The following is a 22,558-nucleotide window of genomic DNA, read 5'->3' as shown; positions in this document are numbered from 1 at the left end:
TCTCCCCAAATCCAAATTCAACTTGAGAAAGTCTTCATTGGAATAGAAGCTAATATTTTCTAAATTCAAAATGATTTTTACAGGTGAATTGTCATCATCACCATAATCATCACTTACTTATTTCTCTTTGTTTTCATGTTTTGGTCTTCACTTTCATCTTCTGCATCCGATCCATCACTTTTATCTGCTAAAAAATATGAGGTGAAATAATCAGAATTTGCTAACAACACCCTGAAATTCTTGATAATAACCATCATACAATAATTTAAACCTTGAAATACAAATCTACAAGGCAATGTATTTCTTTTTTAAAATCTTTTTTTTCAATTTAATATTTTATTTTCCCTAATTACAGGCAAAAGCTTTAAACATTTGTTTTTTAAAAAATTTGTGTTCCAAAATTTCTCCTTCCCAGTCTTCTTCCCCCATCCCCCCACTCCCATTGTGAAGACAACCAATCTGATCCAGGTCATACATGAGCAGTCATTTAAAACATAAGAAATATAGTTTCTTAATGATTACTATCAATCCAACTGTCTCTGTGTCTTTCTTACTGTCCCTCTTCATCATTGTCTGAGTCTTTTTCTGGGTGACTCTGTTTCTCTCTCTCTCTCTCTCTCTCTCTCTCTCTCTCTCTCTCTCTCTCTCATACAATAGAGCCTGGGGTACATCTCATCTCTGATTTTACCATTGTGCAACTTGGACACCCAGAGGTCCTTCTAACCCTCCATTTCAATCCAGAGGACTGGCTGGTAGTGCCATAGCTTTTCTTCCTTGCCCATAGCAGGAGCAAATCTCCGGAGTTGTGATTTTCATCTTCTCAGACTGCTGTCCTGTAGAAGAAGGAAGGTCCCCTGCTTCAATCAGGGCCTGAAGGCTGACTTGGCTGCACAACAGGTCAGCTGAGTATGGCAGTGCTTATGTTTCTGTTGAGAATGGTGAAACTCTGACCTCTCACTTTCTCTTCTCTGCCAGGTCCTGAGGGGCACCATCCAGTTCATTCTCCAGTCTATTTCCTCTAGTCTATTTTCCCAGATCTTGAAAGGAAAAATAGATTGTCCACTGCTGCTATTTAACAGTGTTCTCATTACTCCAAAAACCATGTTTCCTTCAGAAAGGCAAATCAACCTAGAAAACAGTCTTTCTTTCCAAACTGAAGAAGCTGGTGCTGTAAATGTTTAATAAGCTTGAGGGAAAGGGAGGGAAAAGTGTATTTTCCAAGGTGGATGTTGGTCTTCCCTAGGAGAAGAAAGGCCAAGTGGAGATATCAGAGCAGAGCTGCTATTTCTTTCCTGACAGGCTGGATGATTCCACAGTTTAGCTGACATAGGGCATGCTGTTCCATTTGCTTTCTCTCTCTTCCCTAAGTGTGGATGGAGAGCCACTTTCTCATTGAATATATCATGGGGAGGGGGGGGAGGCAGAGGGGAAATGATATGGGCCATGCAGCGCTTGCTAAATCACCTTGCAACCCGGAGCCCAAACAAGGGGTCATTGTGTCTCTCATTTGTCTCGTCTGATCTCCCAGAAGAAGCTTGAACGTGAGGCCTTGCTTTATAATGAATGTGGAGTTTATGGAAACAGCATCGATTCCTGCCATGGTGAAGTCCATCACACCTTTATCTTGGATAGACTTTGACAACTCCCCATACAGGCTTGCTTAGAATCTCAATGAATGGGGCTACTCACTTTCAAGCTGCCTCTCCTACCTGCCTCCAACTCCCAGACATGAAAGGGAGACAGATGAGAGGTCATCCACATGAACATGCTTAACAGTATCATGGAAGATAATCAGGAAAGAACTGGAGTCCTTTTTTTCAGGATTAATGGCAGTTGCTGCCAAACCATATATACCTGGTGTGTGGAGACTCAATTATTCAAGACTTCTTTAGACTGGCCTCCATTATTTAAGTCCCAACCAGGTTCAGACAATAGTCCTACATCTTCTCTCTTTCCATAATCAGGGGAGAATGCCACAGCACATTCCAGCTGTACATCTCTTGGCAGTCAACCAAACTGTCATCCTCTCCTAGCAGAATGTCTAATTGGGGTGTAGAGACAGCCTTGGTGTCTTGGAAACTAAAGCAATAGATGAGAAACTTTAGAAGGTACCAGCAAGTTAGAAAGGTTTAGAATATGGACTCGGGGTCATAGAAAAGGAGGGTTTGACAGGGCTTTTATGGTCCTCCAGTGGAATCCATACCCTAAATGAATCCCCACTAGAACATAGCCAACAGGCTACCATCCATTCTAAAACTGCTTGGGATTGGAGGCCAGCACAATTGGAGGCAGGTGGTTCTACTGTGCATAGGGAGATCTTACTAAAATCAAGTCCTCATTGGCCTTCCATCTATTACCTTGGCTCTGTCCTTCAGGGCCAGTCAGAAGCCCTCCTTCTTCCACATGACAGTATTTCACATACTTCAAGACAGCAGTCTTATTCTTCCCTGAACTTTCTCTTCTCCAGGATGAACATTCCTATTTTCTCTAAAACTCAGTCCCATTCAAGTGGCCCCTCTGCTTTATAAGTGCCCTTAAATACAATGCAAAAACTGATCAAAATGCTCCTGGGAAGATCTGATGAAGGACAAATCAGAGAAGTTGCCATATGTTTATTCCTGGAAGCCACACCTCTCTCCATGCTGTGAAAACTTTTTTATTCTTTTAAATTTATTTGATATTTTATTTTACCCAATTTAATATAATAACAATTTTACCTTTTTTTCCAAATTTTGATTTCCATATTGTTTTCCTTCCTTTCCTCTCATTCTCATTGAGAAGGCAAGTGATTTGACATAGGTTAAATATAAGATTTTAAATATTGCATTTCCCTGTAAAATCAGCCCTAGTATGTTTTTTCTAGATGTTCTTAACACAAACCCAACCCCCCAAATAAGCCCCAGTTAAGATTGTTGACTAGATGGATTATTTTAGTACATTCATTGCAACAGATGATTGAATCTTTAACAAATAACAAATAATATTAATATATAATTATATATGAATAAATAATGCTATTGACAGGAATAAATTTTTGTGCACGGATAAATACAGTGAACATAAAAAGGGACATTTTCATGAATATAATCCCTAATGTGTCTTTTGGATCAAAAATTATTATGATCCGTTCTTATTTGGGGAGAAATATGATAAATACACAGAGAATCCCATGTAAATCATTCTTTGAAAGAAAACCAAAAAAAATCAATAAAACTAAAGAAAGAAGGTTTTTCATTTTTATTCAGGCTCCACCAGTTCTTTCCTTATAGATGGACAGTATTTCTTATTATATGTCCTATAGAATTGTGTTGGATCATTGTATTGCTGAGAAGATTGTTCATAGTAGATCACCATGTCATATTGCTGCTACTGTATAGAATTCTCAAGTTCCTACTCATTTAACTTGCATCAGTTCATGGAAGTCTTCCCATGTTTTTTTTGGTATCATCCTGCTCATCATTTCTTATAGCCTAATAGTGCTCTATCACAAACATATGCAACAATTTGTCCAATGATGGACATTCCCTCATTGTTTGTCACTATTAAAAGAGCTGCTATATATATTTCTGTACACTTAAATCCTTTTACTTTTTGTTCTTTTTATTTATTTTTTTTTTGGGGGGGGGGATTCAGACCTATCAGTGTATTGCTTGGTCAAAGGATATGCATGATTTTATAGCCCTTTGGGCATAGTTCCAAATTGCTTTCCAAAATGATTGAATCAGTATTTAGCTTCACCAATAGTACATTAGTATTTTAATTTCCCCACATCCCTTTCAGCATCTGTAATTTTCTTTTTCTGTCATATTAGCCAATCTGACAATTGTGAGATAACTAACTCAGAACTTAAATGTACATTTCTCTCATCAGTAGTGATTTAGATCATTTTTCCCATATGATTTCAAGTGACTTTGATTACTTTGTCTGAAAACTGCCTGTTCATATCCTTTGATTATTTACCAATTGAAGAATGACTTTTATTTCTATAAATTTTATTTCATTTTGTATGTTTGAGAAATGAAGTCATTATCAGAAAAACTCACTGAAATTTTTTCACAGTAATTTCACAGTAAATTTTTTTTTAGGTTTTTGCAAGGCAATGGGATTAAGTGGCTTGCCCAAGGCCACATGGCTAGGCAATTATTGAGTGTCTGAGGATGGATTTGAACTCAGGTACTCCTGACTCCAGGGCTGGTGCTCTATCCACTGTGCCACCCACATTAAAATTTTAACAGTAATTATTACCAGTTAAGAATTTCCCTCCGTCTTATTTTCCCTTTATCTACTTTCTATCTCCTTTTAACCTATCCATTCTCAAGTGTTTTGCTTCCTGACTTTTATCCTCTCCAAACAGCCTTCCTTCCTACCCTATCTCCCCTCCTTTCTCTTATCCCCTTCCCATCCTACTTTCCTATAGAATTGATAGATTTCTACAGCTAAGAGTAGGTAGATTTCTACAGCTGAGTAGGTATCTTATTTCCTCTTTGAGTCAATTCCATTGAGAATAAGTTTCAAACACTTAGTCGCAGACTCCCCCATTTTCCCCTACATTGCAAAATCTCTTTTAAGCTTCATTATGTCAGATAATTTATTCCATTCCAACTTCACCTTTCCTCTTCTCCCAATGCATTTCTCTTTTTTATCCCTTAATTTTATATTTTTTAGATAATCATATCATTACATTTCACTCATATCTCTGGTTTCTGTCTATGTAAACTATGTTTATCTACTCTAATATTGAGAAAGTTTTAGGAATTATAAATATTATTTTTCTGTGTAATAATACAAACAATTTAACATTATGGATTCCCTTCTGATTATTCTTTTCTGTTTACCTTTTTATGCTTTTTTTGCATCTTGCATTTTAAAATCAAATTTTCTATTCTGATGTAGTTTTTTCATCAAGACACTTGAGTCCTTTATTTCATGAAATATTCATTTTTCTCCCTGAAAGATTATATTCAATTTTTCTGGGTAGTGATTCTTTGTTGTAATTTTAGTTCTTTTGGCCTCTGGATTATCATATTTCAAGTCTTCTGGTTTTTTAACATAGAAGGTACTAAATCTTATGTTATCCTGCTTGTGCCTCCATGTTATTTGGATGTTTTTTTTCTTTTTAGCTGCCTGCCTCAGTCTTTTCTCCTTGATCTAGGAGATCTGGAATTTATCTGGAATTAAGCCATTAGTATTAATTTCTGGGAATTTTCATTTTGTGATCTCTTTCAAGAGGGGATCAGTGCATTCTTTCAGTTGCAATTTTACCTTCAGCTTCTAGACTATCAAGACAGGTGTTCTTGATAATTTCTTGAAAAATGATGTATAGACACTTTTTATGATCATGACATTCAAGCATGCCAATAATTTTAAATTGTCTGTATTGTATCTATTTTCCAGATCAGTTGTTTTTTCCAGAAATATTTTATATTTTCTTCCATCTTTTCATTCTTTTGATTTTATTTGGTTGTTTCTTGATATTTCATAAAATTAATTGCTTCTAAGTGTTAAGGAATTATAATGTTCAAAGAGCCTTTGTATATTTTCATTTTGGCCAATTCTACTTTTTAAGGAATTCCTTTCTTCAGTGAATTTTTGAATATCTTTTTTTATTTGACCATTTCCCAATTTCAAGGAACTCCCTTCATTGGAATTTTGTGCCTCTTTTCTGATTTGACCTATTCTATTTCAAGGTGTTTATTTTCTTCAGTATTGTGAATGCCTCCTTTTTCGAGTTGTGGATTCCTTTTTCATGATTTTCATGACTCACTCCCATTAGTCTTACCAATTTTTATTCCTACTCTCTTACTTGAAAATTCTTTTTGACCTTTTTCATGATCTGAAACCAATTCATATTTTGCTTTGAAGTTTTAGAATAAGGAATTTTGGCTTTACTTTCTTCTTCATGGGTATTTTGATCTTCTCTGTCACCCTAGTAACTTTCTATGGACAGAATTAATTTTTGTTAGTCTATGTTCATTTTCAATATTTTTCTTGACATTTTACTCTGTGCTCAAGGGGGACTCTGCTTTTCAAGTGGAAGGGACACTGTCCAAAACTTGAGCCTTTTGTGTAACTTTTCAGTGGTAATTCTGGGAACCTATATATTTTCAGTTCTTCCAAGGTGGTATTATCTAGGGAAAGGTGGCTTTTCTACTCTTCTGTACTGTGCACTGGCTTGTGAATGACCACAAGCATTCTTATCAACCCTGGGACTGTGATCAGAGTCCCTCCTTCCCTAAGGCCACAAACTCTGTTGTGCTAGTACACTACATTGCACTAGAACTAAGATCCAGAACTGTGACCTATATCCAAGAATCAGTAATGCAACAGATTCCTATCTCTGCTGTCAGCAAAGGGACCCCTATAAATCTCCTTCTGACCCATTATCAAATCTCCTTATCATCTGTGAGCTTTGAGGTCTGGAAAGGGGGTGAATTTCATACCCAGCGAGAAGAGAGGCTTGTTGTGTGCACTTGATATAGACTGGCAACAGATCTAAATCCACATTGGCTGGATTACTTTCTACTTAGATGTTCAACAACCATTACTTTAATTGTCCATGCTAGACTTTTCCCAGGAATTGAACTCAAACTCACTTGCATAAAGTTGGAATAATTCTGAGCCCTTCTCTAAATTTGTGGCTCCTATTATTGTGTATAAGATGCTGAGAATTGGGAGGAGAGGTCATACAGTAAAATACTGCAGGTCAGCTAGGGCAAGTCCCAGGATTAAAGAGGCATGCTGCCTGGAAGGAAACTATGTCTAGGGTGGATTCACAGCTTTTGTACAGCAGGTGCACAAAGAAGAAGATTGAAAAAAGAATTGGAGTGGAATAAAGGTCTTCTCTATTTCAGGCCAAATGTTCCATTAACTTGCTCTAGAATCTGTCTTTTTCAAATCAGCCTGGTATCATCTGGTCCAAATCAAGATCTCTAGACTCATTAAACTTGCTCAATCTCTGTTCTACCCAAATGGGCTTTTTGAATTATTTATATCACATGAATCCCATCTGCTAGTTCAAGTCTCTGCCCACCCCCACTCCCTACCAGATTGATATTATGAAGGACTAGAAGGATATTGTTGCTTTCTAAGGTAATAGTAAAATTAGGACAGAAAAATTATGGAAGTAATATTATTAATTCTTTATTGAGCAAATTGAGTTTAATTTTTTTTAATTGGCTCTCAAGTTCAAGACATCTGAAAGGAAGCTGAAAATGAAAGACTGGAGGTCAGTGGAGAGTCTGGATAGGACAAATAGATTTGACTAGCATCACCATGAATTTAGGGATTAAATCCATATCTAGAAAAGGAGGAGCAGAAATAGGAGAGAACTGTGCCCAATTAGTTCAGACAAAAGAGAACAACAAGGAAGAGATGATGACCAAGCGTGTCAAAGGCTGCAAAGAAGTCAAAGAATGAAAATTGAGAACAGTCTTTGGATTTAGCAACTAAGGGATCATTTTTAACTTTGGAGAGAACAGTTTTGGTGAAAACTGGATTAAGAAGGGAATAGAAAAGAAGTAGAAACTCTACCCTTAGATGACCTTTTCAAGAAGACCTTAGCCATAAAAGACTGAAAAAATACATGACACTAGGGGGGATCTAGTGGGGGTGGAGGGATAAAATGAGTCTCCCCCCCCCACTCAACCTTTTGGGATTTGGAAGACATAACATGTTAAACAGAAGTTATGCATTGCAAGAGAACTCAGCTGCCACCGAGGGCATATGTCACAAAGAAATTATGTCTAAAACTTACATAAAAACAGCCATGTTTCTCTGTTGGAACCCTGTCCCCTAAAGGGGACCCTACCACCTGTCAAGAATTCTCTTTCCTTTTGAAACCACCCAAGGAATTCTTTCTTCCTCTAATATTGAGCATCATTGGTTTTCTTTGTAGCAGGCACCCATTCCTCAGTGTCAGTGGGCATGAAGAGGTCAAATCAAATCATAACCTTGACATATTATTTGTTTTCAGTTGCTCAGATGTTTTATACAATTTTTTCAGATCACAGATAAAACTTTCTCACTTTGCACATCTAAGATAAGGCTCACATTGGGCAAAGGCAAGGGGAGAACTGAAATAATTACCAAAAAAATGCCTACTTCAGCTAAAATACCAACACCACAGAGTGCCCAAGCTTCTTGCTGAGACTTCATTCTTTCCATGGTTCTGGTCTTAGGCCAATGATTTAAAGTAGATGAATTAAGTCACACAGTAATACATTTACCAAGGCTCGAACATGGAATCGGTTTCCCCTGTGTCTACACTAATCATGATCATTTCTACTAGCATAAAAATCATCAGCCTCACCCCAGCTCATTCCTCAGTTAGTCTAAGTCACTGAAGCCATACATGGGATTCCTTCAGACTACAGATAGATAGATTTATCCACATCTGAACCTCACAGATAAATAACCTCATCAAATTGAAGCTAAGAAAATGATGAAGTCCTTGCCTGGCACCTTGGCAATAAAAACATTTTGAAACAACTGACCTTCAGCACAGATGGTATGATCAGAATTATGGGCAACCTTTATTCTTTATACAGTGGAATCCTATGAGATGGAATGAGACTTGATTCAGGGAGAAAAAACCAAATCAAACCCAAAGTTCCAGCAAAGCAGAAATTGTTTTGCCCAAGAATATGTACATTAATCCTTGCCAAGAGCTCTTAAAACTTTTTCTTAAATAAGTCACTGAAGGCATAGAGTCCCTCTACTCTCCATGAGTTATCTTCCTCATTTGAACTGTCAGTCCTTTCCTGCTCTCTCTGTACTCATCACAGCTGGCTGCCATTTTTATTCGCTGGAACAAAGTGTCATGTATTCAAGACTAAAATGTTCTTGGGAAATTATCTACTTCCAATACCTTCATTTCACAAAGAAGAAAACCGGGATTTAATGATAGTCTGTGGTAGTTAGGATGTAGTAATATGGGTAGAGGCAAAGCAAAAGGAGCCATGGGAGAAGAAGAAGAAAAGGAAGGAAGGAAGAAGAAGAGGAGAAAGAGATGCATCATTTTTAATGATTCCTTCTAAGATCAAATACCTTTTTAATGGATAGAACTTCTAATCTTCTATTCACATTTTAGAATAAAGAAACAAAGAGCGATCAAATAAAATGCTGTCATTGTTTTTTTTTTTTTAATGTTGAGAGGTTAGGATTACATTTGCTATGTTCTATCTCCTAATCCAGAACAGAAACTATACTTTGGGCTGAGAACAAATGACTTACAGTATATTTTTTTTAGGTTTTTTGCAAGGCAAATGGGGATAAGTGGTTTGCCCAAGGCCACATAGCTAGGTAATTATTAAGTATCTGAGGTCAGATTTGAACTCTGGTACTCCTGACTCCAGTGCCATCTAGCCCCTCGATATCTTCTTTGTAAGTAGAACTATAATGGACACTTTTGTGCCCTTAACAAGGATTTTCCATTATAGAGTGGATGAAAGATTTATTAGAATGAATTCAAAATTAACTCTTTCCATAGTGTGACTTTCAGGATGATGTAGAGTACAGATCCAATCTCTACTAAACTTATCTGTATACTTTTCCACTCCTCTTCCACAGAGACCAAAGAACACTAGCTGCATCTATGCCTGTGGGCTTCTTAATGTAATTAAACCATTGATTAAACATAATGACACAATGACAAGGGCAATAACAACAACAATTGTTCATTATAATTAAGCAGATTTAGCTTAGTGAATAAGAAACAGTATAGAACAATGGATAGGGAGTTGCCCAGAAATCCAAGATATGTGCTCATTCCAGTGATTCTGTCTGTCTATTTGTATATCTATCATCAATCTCTCTACCTACATAACTCTGTCTTTAATCTATCTGCATGTGTGTATGTATGTATATTTGTGCATGGATGTGTGTGTGTGTGTGTGTGTGTGTGTCCTCAGAACCATCATTTTGCCTCAGAGATCACCAGTTAACTTTCTGAGACAATCAATGATTAATCACTTAGTGATCTGATAGAGGGAGACCCCTCATAGTGAATTGTCCCTACCTACATCAATCATTCCCAAATCTCCCCCAAAATCCCCCCAAAACAAAAATCAAACAGAACAGAAGCATGGGTTTAGATACATTGGGCCTCAATGATTTGTTCTAAATTAGTCACTAAGAAGTTTTCAGCAAAAAAAGTAAAACAATAAATCATGCTAATGTCTAGAAATAGTCTGAGTAGAAAAAAAAGAAATATTTTTAGTGGGGAAAACTTGAATAGCTTTCCTCTGCTGCATGAATGAAACAAAAATTCATTCTGCCTGACAAACCAACCATTTATTAACTCAGTTCTAAAAATAAAGGAAGTATGCTGACTATGTCAAAGAAGTGGAGTACAGGTAGTTCAGCAAAGAGTACCATAATTATGACATTAGTAAAATAGTAAAAAAATAAAAAAGCTCTCTTTAACATGACTCAAATTCCAATATTGTCCAGAAAATTCATTTTGGTTTCCTGGTTCAATGGGGGTAATTAATTAACAAAAACATTTTTATAAAAGAGATGAAAATAATCACAGCTATTAGTTACTTGCTGAAGCGTCCAGCTTGCGTTTATGCGGTGGGTCCTCTATGATTCGATTGAGATCTCCTCGATTCTTTAAGTCCATTGGTTTCTCCCAAACAGAGAGATGCATCGTTGGGTTGAAAAAGAAAACTCGGTCATCACCAGTCCAGACAACACACCTGGTTTGATAAACAAACTAGTCTTAGTTCAATTTAAATACAAATCGAAATAAAATCATTAGCATATTTTCAAACTCACAAAGATAACAACTTTCAAAGAGAATTAAAATTGAGACATTTGCAAACTCTACATGTCACCCTCATACTGCTAAGTCATATTAAATATGATATATTTGTGTCAGGGATTTGTCAGGCGATAATCCAAACACTTGTGTACTATCCACAATTTGAGAACACCAGCAGGATTAAAAGTGTCAAATATATTATGTTTCAAGATCATGTCACTTCATTAGATAATCTCAAAGGAAAAGCACAAATATCTTTAAGAAGTCATCTATCAAATAAAGTGGAGGGTCAGTGGAAGAGATTAGATACAAAGGAATAATAGTAAATGTCTATAGTAACCCACTGTTAGATAAACCCAGTGATGCCACCTTTTGGGATAAGAACTCAATCTTTAACAAAAGTGTTGAAAAAAACTGGAAAATAGTATGGCAGAAAATAGGCAAAGACCAACACCTCAAATCTTATACCACAATATGGTCAAAACGGGTACAGAATTTAGACAATTAGGAGAGCAAAGAAGAATCTATCTGTCAGATCGATGGGAAGGGAAGTAGTTTATGATCATCATAGGAGAGATAAAGAACAGCATAAAATGTAAAATGAATGCTTTTCATTACATTAAATGAAAAAAATTTTACGCAAATAAAATCAATGCAACTGAAATTAAAAGCAATGCCATAAGTTGGGGAATAATTTTTACAGCTACTGTTTTTAATTAAAGAACTCATCTCTTAAAAAAAATGGATTACTGAACCAAATTTGTAAGAATGCAAATCATACCCTAATTGATAAAATAACCAAAGAATATGAACAGGCAGTTATCAAATGAAGAAATTAAAGCATCCATAGTCATATGAAAAAATCCTCTAAATCATTATTGATTAGAGAAATGAAAACTAAAACAGTCTGAGGTATCACCCAACACCTATCAGACTGGCCAATATAGCAAAAAGGGAAAATGATCAATGTTGGAGGGGATGAGATACTGATGCATAGTTGTTGGAGTTGAGAACTTATCCAACCTTTTTGGACATCAATTTGGAACTACATCCAAAGGCCAATAAAACTCTGCATACTCTTTCATCCAGCAATACCACTAATTGCTCAGAGTGCCAAAGAGATGACAGGAAAGGGTAAAAAAAATCCCACATGTTTAAAAATATTTGTAGCAGCTCTTTTCTTGTGGTAAAGAATTGGAAATTGAGTGGTTATCCATCAATTGGGGAATGGCTGAACAAATTGTGGCATAGGAATATGATTGAATACTACTGTTCTATAAGAAATCATGAGGGTTGGTACTTCAGAAAAGCCTGGAAGGACTGGCAGGAACTGATGCTGTGTGGTGAGCAGAACCAGAAAGCTGAATCCATTAACAGCAACATTGTGATATGACTAGTTATGATAGACTTGTTTATTTCAAGACTACAATAATCAAACACAGTTATAAAGAACTAGTGACGTAAAATACTATCTACATCCCAAAACAGCAACTATGAAGTCTTATTTCAGACCAAAGTTTACTATTTTCAATTTTAAAAATTTGGGGTTTTTTTAGGTTTTTGCAAGGCAAACGAGGTTAAGTGGCTTGCCCAAGGCCACACAGCTTGGTAATTATTAAGTGTCTGAGACCGGATTTGAACCCAGGTCCTCCTGGCTCCAGGGCCAGTGTTTTATCCACTGCACCACCTAGCTGCCCCAATTTGTCATTTTTTATTATTATTTTTTCTTTGTATTCTGATCCGTCTTTCACAATATGATTAATATGGAAATATGTTTAGCATAGCTGTACATGTAAAACCTATATGATATCGTTCCCTATTGGGGGAGGGGGCAAGGAAAGGGAGGGAGGGAGAATAATATGAAACCTAAAAGCTTACCAAAATGATCATGTAAAACTATCTTTGAATGTAGTTGGGAAAAAGAAATTGAAATGAATTTGATCAAAGAAGCCATCTCTCATAATCTTGAATAGAATTCAGATTCTGCTTTCCAGATATTATTTTCCTTCCTAATGAGACCACAAGGAGTCTTTATAGTAAGGATCGTATATAAAGAACTGAATCTGGGTGAAAAATAGGATAGATCACATTTGGAAAATTTAATTTTAAAATTCACCATCAAATAAAAGTCATATTCATACTTTTACGTGTATCCCATCACACCACTATGCCCAACTTTATCTTTTCAAAGTCTCTAGGATTGCAACAGTTAATAAAATTTATATATTTGCATAATAAAGACATTTATGTCTTTATTCTTAATTAAATATTAATTAAACATTTTAATTAATATTAACCAAAATTAAATTATGAAAATTAAGAAACATTACAGTAGAGTACAGAAATCTAAATGCCATATTTCAGTAGCAAAGGTTCATCCTTATTCTTTTCATTAGGGACTTTGGAACTGATAAATTTTGCCCATTTTAGAAGAGAAAATCTTAATTAATGGTAATAAAAATTCCCAATAGATTTTAAAAAATAAAAATTAGAAAATGATTAAAATGATTAAAATTATATTTAAAATTATTTTTCTTTGGAAGTTTATCTGTGAAAGCAGAAAACAAAGCAAAAAGAACCAGAATATCAGGCTTAGGAGACTGGTATTCTAGTGTTTTCCCTAATATTAACTACTGGACTGATCTAAGGAAAATCATGTCTCCTCCTTGGTTTCAGTTTCCTCAACATTAAATAAATGAGTGGAGTAAGGAACCCCACTTTCACTGATCACATTTGGAAATTCTCCTCTGCTTTTGGGAAATGGCTGCATTTTACTACACTTGCAGAGTAGATGAAAGGGCTAAGAATGGTAGATTCATGCCAAATGAATTGGATCCCTTCCTGCAGTCTATACTGAGATGCATAGCTCTAATCAATTTTATAGATTCATCCAGTAATGTGACGCATGCACCACTATCTTGATGGCATAAAATCTGGTGGAGGTAGGAACTCAGAGACAATCTTTCAGATAAAAACTGAAGCCAGTTTTCTTCACCAGTCACTTCGCTTCTCCAGTTCAGATCAGGTCCCTGACTCCTGCTTCAGAAACTCATCCAGACATCCCAAGATTTCATTGTCCTTGGATAAGATAGATTTGAATCATCTTTGTTAGCAAGACAAGTCACATTGGTCCATCAGGCATTAAAGTCATACCAAAAGGGTGGATTTTAAAAGGAATCCTGAGTAATGTAGTAGCAGAACTATACATGATATACATCACTAAAAAAATCTCAGTTATCTCAGTCAAAAACAATATTGCTAGCATCTTTGGAAAAGGAAAGTGAGAGAAAAGTGGATGGGGTTGATGAAATCACCAACTGCAGTTCCAACATCATGCTAGTTTCAATTGACAGTGACTTTCTGCATTGTAGGTGCTGGATAGATATTGTGGTTAATGGCCACTAATGAGCACTGTGGCTCATGGATATGATAAATATAGCACAAAATCAAATGGGCACAACAGAGAATGGGTACAGTGTTCAATGGTGTAAGGGGAAATAATTTCAATTACTAATCCATGAAATGGATTAATGGGCACAAGTTTGATTAGAAATAAGGAACAAGGATCAGTGCAATTATTAGGTATGGTGCTTAATGATCAGGGTGGCAAATGTACACAGTAGAAAGTGTGCATAGTGTTAATGGGTGTAGGTGTAAATGGCCTCCATGATTATTGGATTCAAGAGTGAAATGGCACAGTAGCATATAAATATAATGTTTAATGGACAAGTTAATTAATTAGAACATGGGTGAATGGGCATGGTTTTAATGGACACAGGGGTGAATGGGCAAAGTGGTTAATGAAAATTGACTATTGGGAGTGGTGAATGGCAAAGTTGTGCATCTTTACAATGGCTAATGGAGACAGTGCTGGGTTGAATGAAAAAATTGTCTGATGGCATAGGGATTGATATATTCTCAGGTTCATGGTCAGAATTCCTAATGTAGAGGGGGTCAGTTGTACTGAATCCACAACTTTAATCCACTAGGTCTTATGGAAGTTTTTCAGTCTCTGGATAGGAGATCTTGAATGGCATTTTCTAATCCATGGGCATGGCAGCTGCCCCCCCCACCACATTTCCTTCCATTGTGCCCAGAGATCCCTGCAGCAATACTAATCATATATGATAAGTATGATCACATATTGTTGGGAAGTTCTCTGTGCACAACCTGAGTTACTGGTGGTCCCCATATTTGGCATATTTATATATGGGTTAGGAGCCCATCTCTTGGCCATGGAGTAAATGAATCTAAACATAGATTATTTCTCTTAAGATAATTTAGCTTCATACTGGATGTTATGACATCCAAAACTTCTTCCCAAACCTTCAACCCATGTCTAATAATTAAGGACCAATTTAGTCATATAGGGAGAGAGAGAGAGAGAGAGAGAGAGAGAGAGAGAGAGAGAGAGAGAGAGAGAGAGAAAACAGTTTAGTCCCAACCAGTCCAATTCAGGACAGTCCTGTCCAACACACTCTGGAGAGGCAAAGCTATGAGATTGCTATTCCTGCTCCATACACTAAAAGATGACCAATATTGGGGCAACTAGCTGGCATAGTGGATAAAGCACTGGCCCTGAAGTCAGGAGTATCTGGGTTCAAATTTGGTCTCAGACACTTAATAATGACCTAGCTGTGTGGCCTTGGGCAAGCCACTTAACCCCGTTTTCCTTGCAAAATCCTAAAAAAAAAAAGATGACCAATATGTTTAGAAATCCAGGTTTGGGTGACTTTTTCAAGCCAAACTCAAGAAAAAAAAACAAGCAAACAAACAAATAAAAATAACATTGAGAAAGCATGACTAGGTTTCCTCATCTGTCCTTGGTCATGACATGTCAGTGTACACTCAAGTGTGGGCACTTTTAGAAAACCTTTCTAGATATCAACAAATCTCAAATCTTATTCAGAGATCACAAGATCAAAAAATCAGAGCTGGAGAATTTCTCAGGTCAGAGGCAATCTCTCCATGTAAATTCTGCACCATTTTGTAGTCTTCATGAGTCTAGAAAGAACTGAAAAGTCAGAGGCAAGACCACTGTGCTGGAGAAGCAGTGGGCTCCCAAATGATTTGGTTTGCATGCACTCTCAGAAAACATGGCCTGGATTCACACCAGCCTAGACTTCAAGAAATAGTAACCTCTCTGGCTGCCCAATGGGGACCAGTATTCTTTGGTCATGGATGCTAAGTGTGGCAGCAGACACGGTTGGGGCATATAACATAGTTGAAGGTAATTATACAAGGTTGTGAATTATGCACAATTCAGTTACTTCCTGAAGTCCCTTGGTGGAAGCCAGGGCTGGAAGTGAAAATAAAATGTACAATAAGAGTTTGGTTATTTCCCTTTCAGATTCAGGCATCAGGAAAGGAATGTGTCCCAAGATTAGCAGCTGAGTTCTCCAAGAACAAAGTGAAGATATTACATTTTATTCTAATAGTCTAGTATCACTAAGGAATGCTATTGGAAGACAATGAAAATTATCGTCTTGGCTATAAGACTTGGATTTTTGTCCCAGGTGAAATCTGGCAGGTGCTATTGGCGCCAATCTATTCCTCAGAGGTCAAATAGATTGGCATAAGAATCAGAAGGTGCTGCCCAGAAACCTGGGGAAGTTTGCTTCTCCCCTTGACTCAGCATCTAATTCTGCTCACCATGGAGATGAGGAAGCAGTGACACACTATTGGAGACTGACAATCCTTAGCAGTCCTCTATGGATTTAGCTGGGCTTGCAGAAAGCCGTGGCAAACCAGGAGACCTCAGTCCATCAGAATGATACATTTTTAATGTTCCTGCAGTGATTTTCATATTGATATATTTTCACTTTGTCTGGAAAAACTGAATATTTGAGTAACCCTCCTGCTTCCCCAGATTTTTCAGGGTGTCTGTGTGTGTGTGTGTGTGTGTGTGTGTGTGTGTGTGTGTGTGTGTGTGTGTGTGGCTGGGGAACCTGTCTTAGGAGAAGGCACAAGTCAAAGACGGGTCAAGTCATGTCAAGTGTAGACATGACAAGTCACTTGGACAGTTCAGTATGAACAAAGAGAAGACATCACTGGTCGATCACAGGGGGTTTAGGGCCCAAAGTCGTCATCTGGTGCAAACATAGAAATCTGGCAGCTTCAAGTGATTCTCTTATGTCTGCTGACAGGATCAGTAATAGAGCCAAGACTGAATCCCAAGAGCTTTTCCTTTAGACCAAATACCTTACCACTGTCTTTGGTTGATATTCTATCCAGAGTGGGAGGAAGAAATTGAGGGTATTTCTTATTTATGGGATACATGCACAATCCTATATGCAAGCCATCTTCATTACAATGGAATCATCTCTCTTGTGACCCTGAAAATTTGCAATAAATTAAAGATTTCCTGTAAATATTAATTACTGAATTCACATAACTTATCCAGACTGCTGATTTCTGGCATAGTGGATCTGCCAGAGATAATTCCTATTTGACCAGAGACCCTGTGATGCAGGTTTTCTCATATCTCTCCTCATCAGAGCGCAAAGAGATTATGAATGAGCAGTCTAGTCACATGGGGTCTAACCATTGTTTAAACTCAAGACACTGGAATAGCCATTACACATCTCTGGGCTTTGATTTTGATCCAACCCTTCTAACCCTTTCTAGACCAGTGACTTTGTGTTATACATATTCTCTCTATTTCTCTCAGTTTATAACCCTAACCCTTCCTTCTTTTCTCTCCACTCCCCCATTTCTCTCTTTGTCTCTTTAGTTCTCTTTTTCTCTTTCTGTCTTTTTTTGTCTTTGCATCACTGTCTCTGTCTTTCTCCCTGTGTCTCACTCTGTCTTTCTCTCTGTCTGCCTCTCTCTCTCTCTCTCTCTCTCTCTCTCTCTCTCTCTCTCTCTCTCTCTCTCTCCTTCTTTGTCTCTATTGCTCTGTCTGTCTCTTGTCTCTTCCCCCTTCCTCTGTCTGTCTCTGTCTTTCTCTCTGTCTCTGTCTGTCTCTCTGTCTGTGTGTGTCTGTCTCTGTCTCTGCTTCATTGTCTCTATTACTCTGTCTCTACCCCCTTCCTGTCTGTCTCTGTCTCTCTCTGTCTTTCTCTCTGTCTCTGTCTCTGTCTCTCTGTCTCTCTCTCTGTGTGTCTGTCTCTGCCTCTGCTTCATTGTCTCTATTGCTCTGTCTCTTCCCCCTTCCTCTGTCTCTATCTCTGTCTCTGTCTCTCTCTCCCTCTCTCTCCCTGTCTCTCTCTGTCTGTCTCCCTCTCTTCTCCCCTCCTGTTTTTCTCTCTTTCTTCTCTGAATCTCTCATTTTGCAACAATTTAAAATTAAATATTTTGGATGCAAAGTGATCTTCAGGCACTAATAGTATTTATTTTTCAGTCCCAATGGCACAAATCTGCATTTGTACCATTAGTGTCACAGGTGGATAGGTGGGAAAGCATGTTTTGTGTTTAAACTCCTGAACGAGGACATTGCAGCAATAACACTTCTTTCAAAGAGAACTTGGGAAACCTATTTTTCATTTTAGCGACAAAGGAGAAAATTCATATGAAAAGTCTCAAAGACACCATCAGGAAAAGCAAAAAAAAAAACCTCATTGCCTAGGAAAACTTGCTACAGTTCTGAGTACACATAGAAAAATATATACTGTCAGCTCTTAATTAGGCTTGAGAAGGAAGGAGTATCAGTAAGCCAGCTCAAGGCATGGCTCCTTCCCAACTCTCTCCCACTGGGCTTTGGAATACATTACAGGGTTTGAGGAAGCTGAACTAACCCTCCCAATTAGCCTTTTTGACTATGTTGCTGCTGGAATCAATATACATTTCTCTTTTTTAAAAAAATGTGCCACTCTAGGGGAGAACTACTTTTAATTTATTCCATATACATTATATTTTTGTGGGATGTATGCAAGATAGGTCTAGGTAAGAGAGTGACAGACTTTCTAAAGTTCACCAATTCTGTGAAAAATTGAGGTGTCTGAGCCTTAATGTATTCGGAGACAAATGAGAATGCCATCCTCCAGGGAATACGGTCTATCTTCTGGGCTGTGCCACATCAACCATCATGGAACTTGGAGGAGAGAAAATGAATGTGCACCTATGGAGAATCCAAAGGCTGACTATTGGACAGCTTCAGATAAACTGGTTCTTATTCTTATACTTTTTATCTTTATTTAGGCCCTCACTACCTCTCCCCAAGATCTCTTGTTCTCAGAGTCTCAGGGGTTAGGTTAGGGCAGGTGACCTTAGAAAGAGGCATGAAAATGAAGGAGAGGCAAGGCATTGAAGGGGTGTTGTGGAGTCTTTTATATGTCCAACACTTCATGACTCCTTTTGGGATTTTCCTAGCAAAGATACTGGAGTGGTTTGCCATTTCCTACTCCAGTTAACCTTACATATGAGGAAACTGAGGCAAATTGGGTTAAGTGACTTGCCCAGGGTCACACAGATTTTACATATCCAAGACCAGATGGGAACTCAAATCTTCCTAACTCCAGGCCTCTCACTCTCCCTACTGTACCATTTAGTTGCCCAATGGAGAAGTAGAAACTTGTAATAAGGAAAAGGCATAGGAGTGCAGGAAAGTGAATAGGAGGGACTGAAGCACCTACCAGGGAGTTTGCAATGGAAGACAACAAGAGGGAAGTCTGGGAAACTGTTCAGCACTGTCAACAATCCTGACCTACTACCATCTTTTTAGTACTAATATTCTGGAGAGTGCAAGGCTGCAAATCACAGAACACAGCAGGCACTGAAGCATCAGATTGATGGGTTATTTTGAAGAGATATGGGGGGCAGATGTCAGCTCCAGCAGATTTTCAACGATGACATATATGCAAGAATGAGGACAAATATATATATTATCCAATAAATTTCTGCTTTGAATAGAAGAAGGCTGTTCATACCTTGAGAGTGAGAGATATCAAATTGACAGGTAAAGAGCTGCCCTGATCGTCATGGAATATTAAAAGGCCAAGAAGAAAGAGACAGGCACAATGGGTGGATTTAATAAGTAAGATTTTGAGGAAAACATGGTTTATTTCACATAGGTGTGAGAAGATCTAGATGAATGATGATCTGTACTACTGGAAAAGTGCTTACCTTGGGGAGATCCCAGCTCCACTGATACAGTGCCTTGGATCATAGACCTAGACATGCAGAGGATGGCAGAAGCCATACAGACCAAACTTTCATTTTACAGATAAGCAAACTGAGTCTGAGAGAAGGGAATTGAGCCTCACTACATTTTACCTCACACACACCTACACACACACACACACACACACACACACACACACACACACAAACACACATATTGTCTTTGTGGCATACTGAGTCAGATTTTGCCTCAGGTAACTCTGGTAAGAATTGAAGTCCTCTGAATGGCACATTTCATTCTCAAGTCCTCATGACCTTGATTCAGACTACTATTGATGGCACCTAGGAGCCTGAAAAGCTTAGGACAAACCAGCTTGAAAGAAATAAATTCAGTCTAAATCTTTGTATGTTGATTACTAGGATAGGGTATCTCAGGTATGAGGATCAAGGATGCAAATGAGGGATGTGATGGGCAATGATTACAACAGGGAGACTAGAGGGTCAACATTTTACTTAGGTCCATTTTAAGAAGGAACACAAATCATCATGTCACTGGGCCCCAGGCACCCTGAAGAGCTAAAACAGGAGCATTGACTGCAGAAAAGAAGAGTGATCCTCCAGAGATGCTGGGATCTTTTCTTATGGTTAGTTTCTAGCCACTTGTATAATGGAAAGTTAATTTTGCATCTCCTTTTTATGCACATTGAAAATAATATGTTTATGTTTGCTTTCTTTATAATTATAGACAATTTTAATTTTTGTTCCCTGGCTCTTGTTTCTCTTTTTTCTTCTCCTCTCTCAATTCAGCAGATTCACAAAATGCCTGAGTGGCTAAAAGGAGACTATCCACTTACAGCTGTGCCTCCTGACAGCCCCATCTTATGGGCAGGAAATTGTGCCCTAAATGATGATTAGTTAAAGCCAGGAAATCTTCATAAGCATGAAGAGCAATTGATTCAGGGAACTCCAGAGCCCCTTGCATGGTTCTTTGGGACTGGGCCAGGGCCTGAGCTTCTAAAGTTCCAACCAGTGCTAGGAGAGACTAATGGCAAAACTCCCCAGTGGGCCCAGAGCATCTATTTACACACAGAATTTGCTAAGAATGAGGGATGAACAATAGACTCTGTAAGATAAATTAAGCCATATAAGTAATTATAAATACTTTCACATGTAGTAAAGACCTGCTATAGTCTTGTTGAATTTATGAATGGATGAATGGATGGATACTATAAAAACCTGGTATGAAAATATATCTTTATATTTTCAATTATATAAAATATAAATACATCTATGTAAAAATAGAAAGGTTTCCATATTTTATTTGAAGTTTCATGTGCAAACATTTTTTATTATATTATAGAAATTCTTGGCTTAGTCTATAAAATAGAGATAAAATATTTTTTGAATAAAAATATATATGTGTGTGTATATGTAAATGTCAGCATATTACCAATTATTTTCTGGAATTTGAACAAAAATTCAAAGTATATCTCCATCTCTTGCTCCCCTTTTCCCAGACAAGTGGATGGAATTCCACTGGTTTTGGCTCTTAAGATTTAGATTTTGAGCAGGTTGTTACAGAAAAACCAGGAGCTGGACCCCAGAATAAATTGGGGAGGGGGAGATAATCTGAGAATAACTTTCATTTGAGCATGACCCTAAGTTTCCTTCTGCAATAAAAGGCAAACTTTATAAGTCACTTGACTGAATCTCAGAGAGCCTCTAATTGAAGTAGTAGATGGACAAAATTTCCCTCACGTCACTCTTGCTTGCTAAGCAGTTAGTTATATGATCATTGGCTAATACAACAAGAAAGAAGGAATCTATAACTCTTCAGCAATTCCCTGTACTTTTGGACAAGTATAATCTGGAGAACGCTGCCTCCTTCATTCTCACCTACATCAGAACTGTCACATTCCACTTGGATTCATTGCCCCTGATTCTCCCTTCTAGCAAAGAATGAGAAGGCTCATTCTGCTTGGCAGTCTTTCCCATGTGGGAAGGTGGCAATCATAACCTACTTAGAATTTCTCTTATCTAGGATAGAGAGAACCCAGTTTTTTTAAGTGGTCATCTAAGGTCCTTCAGGATCCTGGCTGCCTTTCTCTCAGAGTTCTCCAGGGTCTCTATGTCCATGGTTCCTGACCAGAGAATCTAATAGGGCCTCTTGCTATGGCTGTGTCTCTCAATTCAGTCAAAGATCCTATGAGCTTTTCTGGTTACCTTTCATACTGCTAATTCCCATGGAGCTTGCGGTCCAATATAGCTCCTAGGCCATTTTACTGGTGAATTGATGGTTTGATACCTGCTCACATGCTGAGGATTATTTGCTCCCACATATACCTCCTTATAGTTATTTCAAGTGCACTCTGTCTGATTAGGTCAAGTCCAACATTCTAGTTTTCAAGATTTTTCTGAATCCTCTTACTCAGTATTTTAATGTTTTAATGATATTCCTTATTATTGTCCCTGTCAATTCAATAAGTTTGATAGAAAATATTATGTAAATAATAAATGAGAAATGATAAACATGTAAGAGTTAAGAATGATTAAAAAACCAACTTAAGACTCCATACTCAACAAAACATCCTGAAGACCACCCTGAAAGTTCACATTAACTCAACAAAGATGACTTCTGGGATCCATATAGTCGACATCTAATAATCTATATCTAGCACCATATAATCTATACAGAAGACAAAAAGAGAAGCACGGTACATATCTGGACATTACTGT

The 22,558-nt window shown here is 37.5% G+C and overlaps 1 protein-coding gene across 1 annotated transcript in view; it reads right to left on the bottom strand.

Moving 5' to 3' along the window:
- The window catches only part of TCERG1L (transcription elongation regulator 1 like), a 303,390-nt gene that overhangs the window by 47,397 nt on the left and 233,435 nt on the right, over positions 1-22,558 (bottom strand). Inside the window, exons 8-9 of the mRNA XM_074236291.1 lie at positions 10,543-10,697; positions 118-187 (exon numbers count right to left, since the gene is read on the bottom strand). Of these exons, the coding sequence (XP_074092392.1) occupies positions 118-187; positions 10,543-10,697 (225 nt within the window). The remainder of the gene's footprint in view (positions 1-117; positions 188-10,542; positions 10,698-22,558) is intronic.

Source organism: Macrotis lagotis, chromosome 4, assembly GCF_037893015.1.
Source record: "Macrotis lagotis isolate mMagLag1 chromosome 4, bilby.v1.9.chrom.fasta, whole genome shotgun sequence".
Lineage (NCBI taxonomy): Eukaryota > Metazoa > Chordata > Mammalia > Peramelemorphia > Peramelidae > Macrotis > Macrotis lagotis.
Note: the sequence above shows the minus strand (reverse complement) of the source record. Positions and strands in the feature narration are given on the sequence as shown.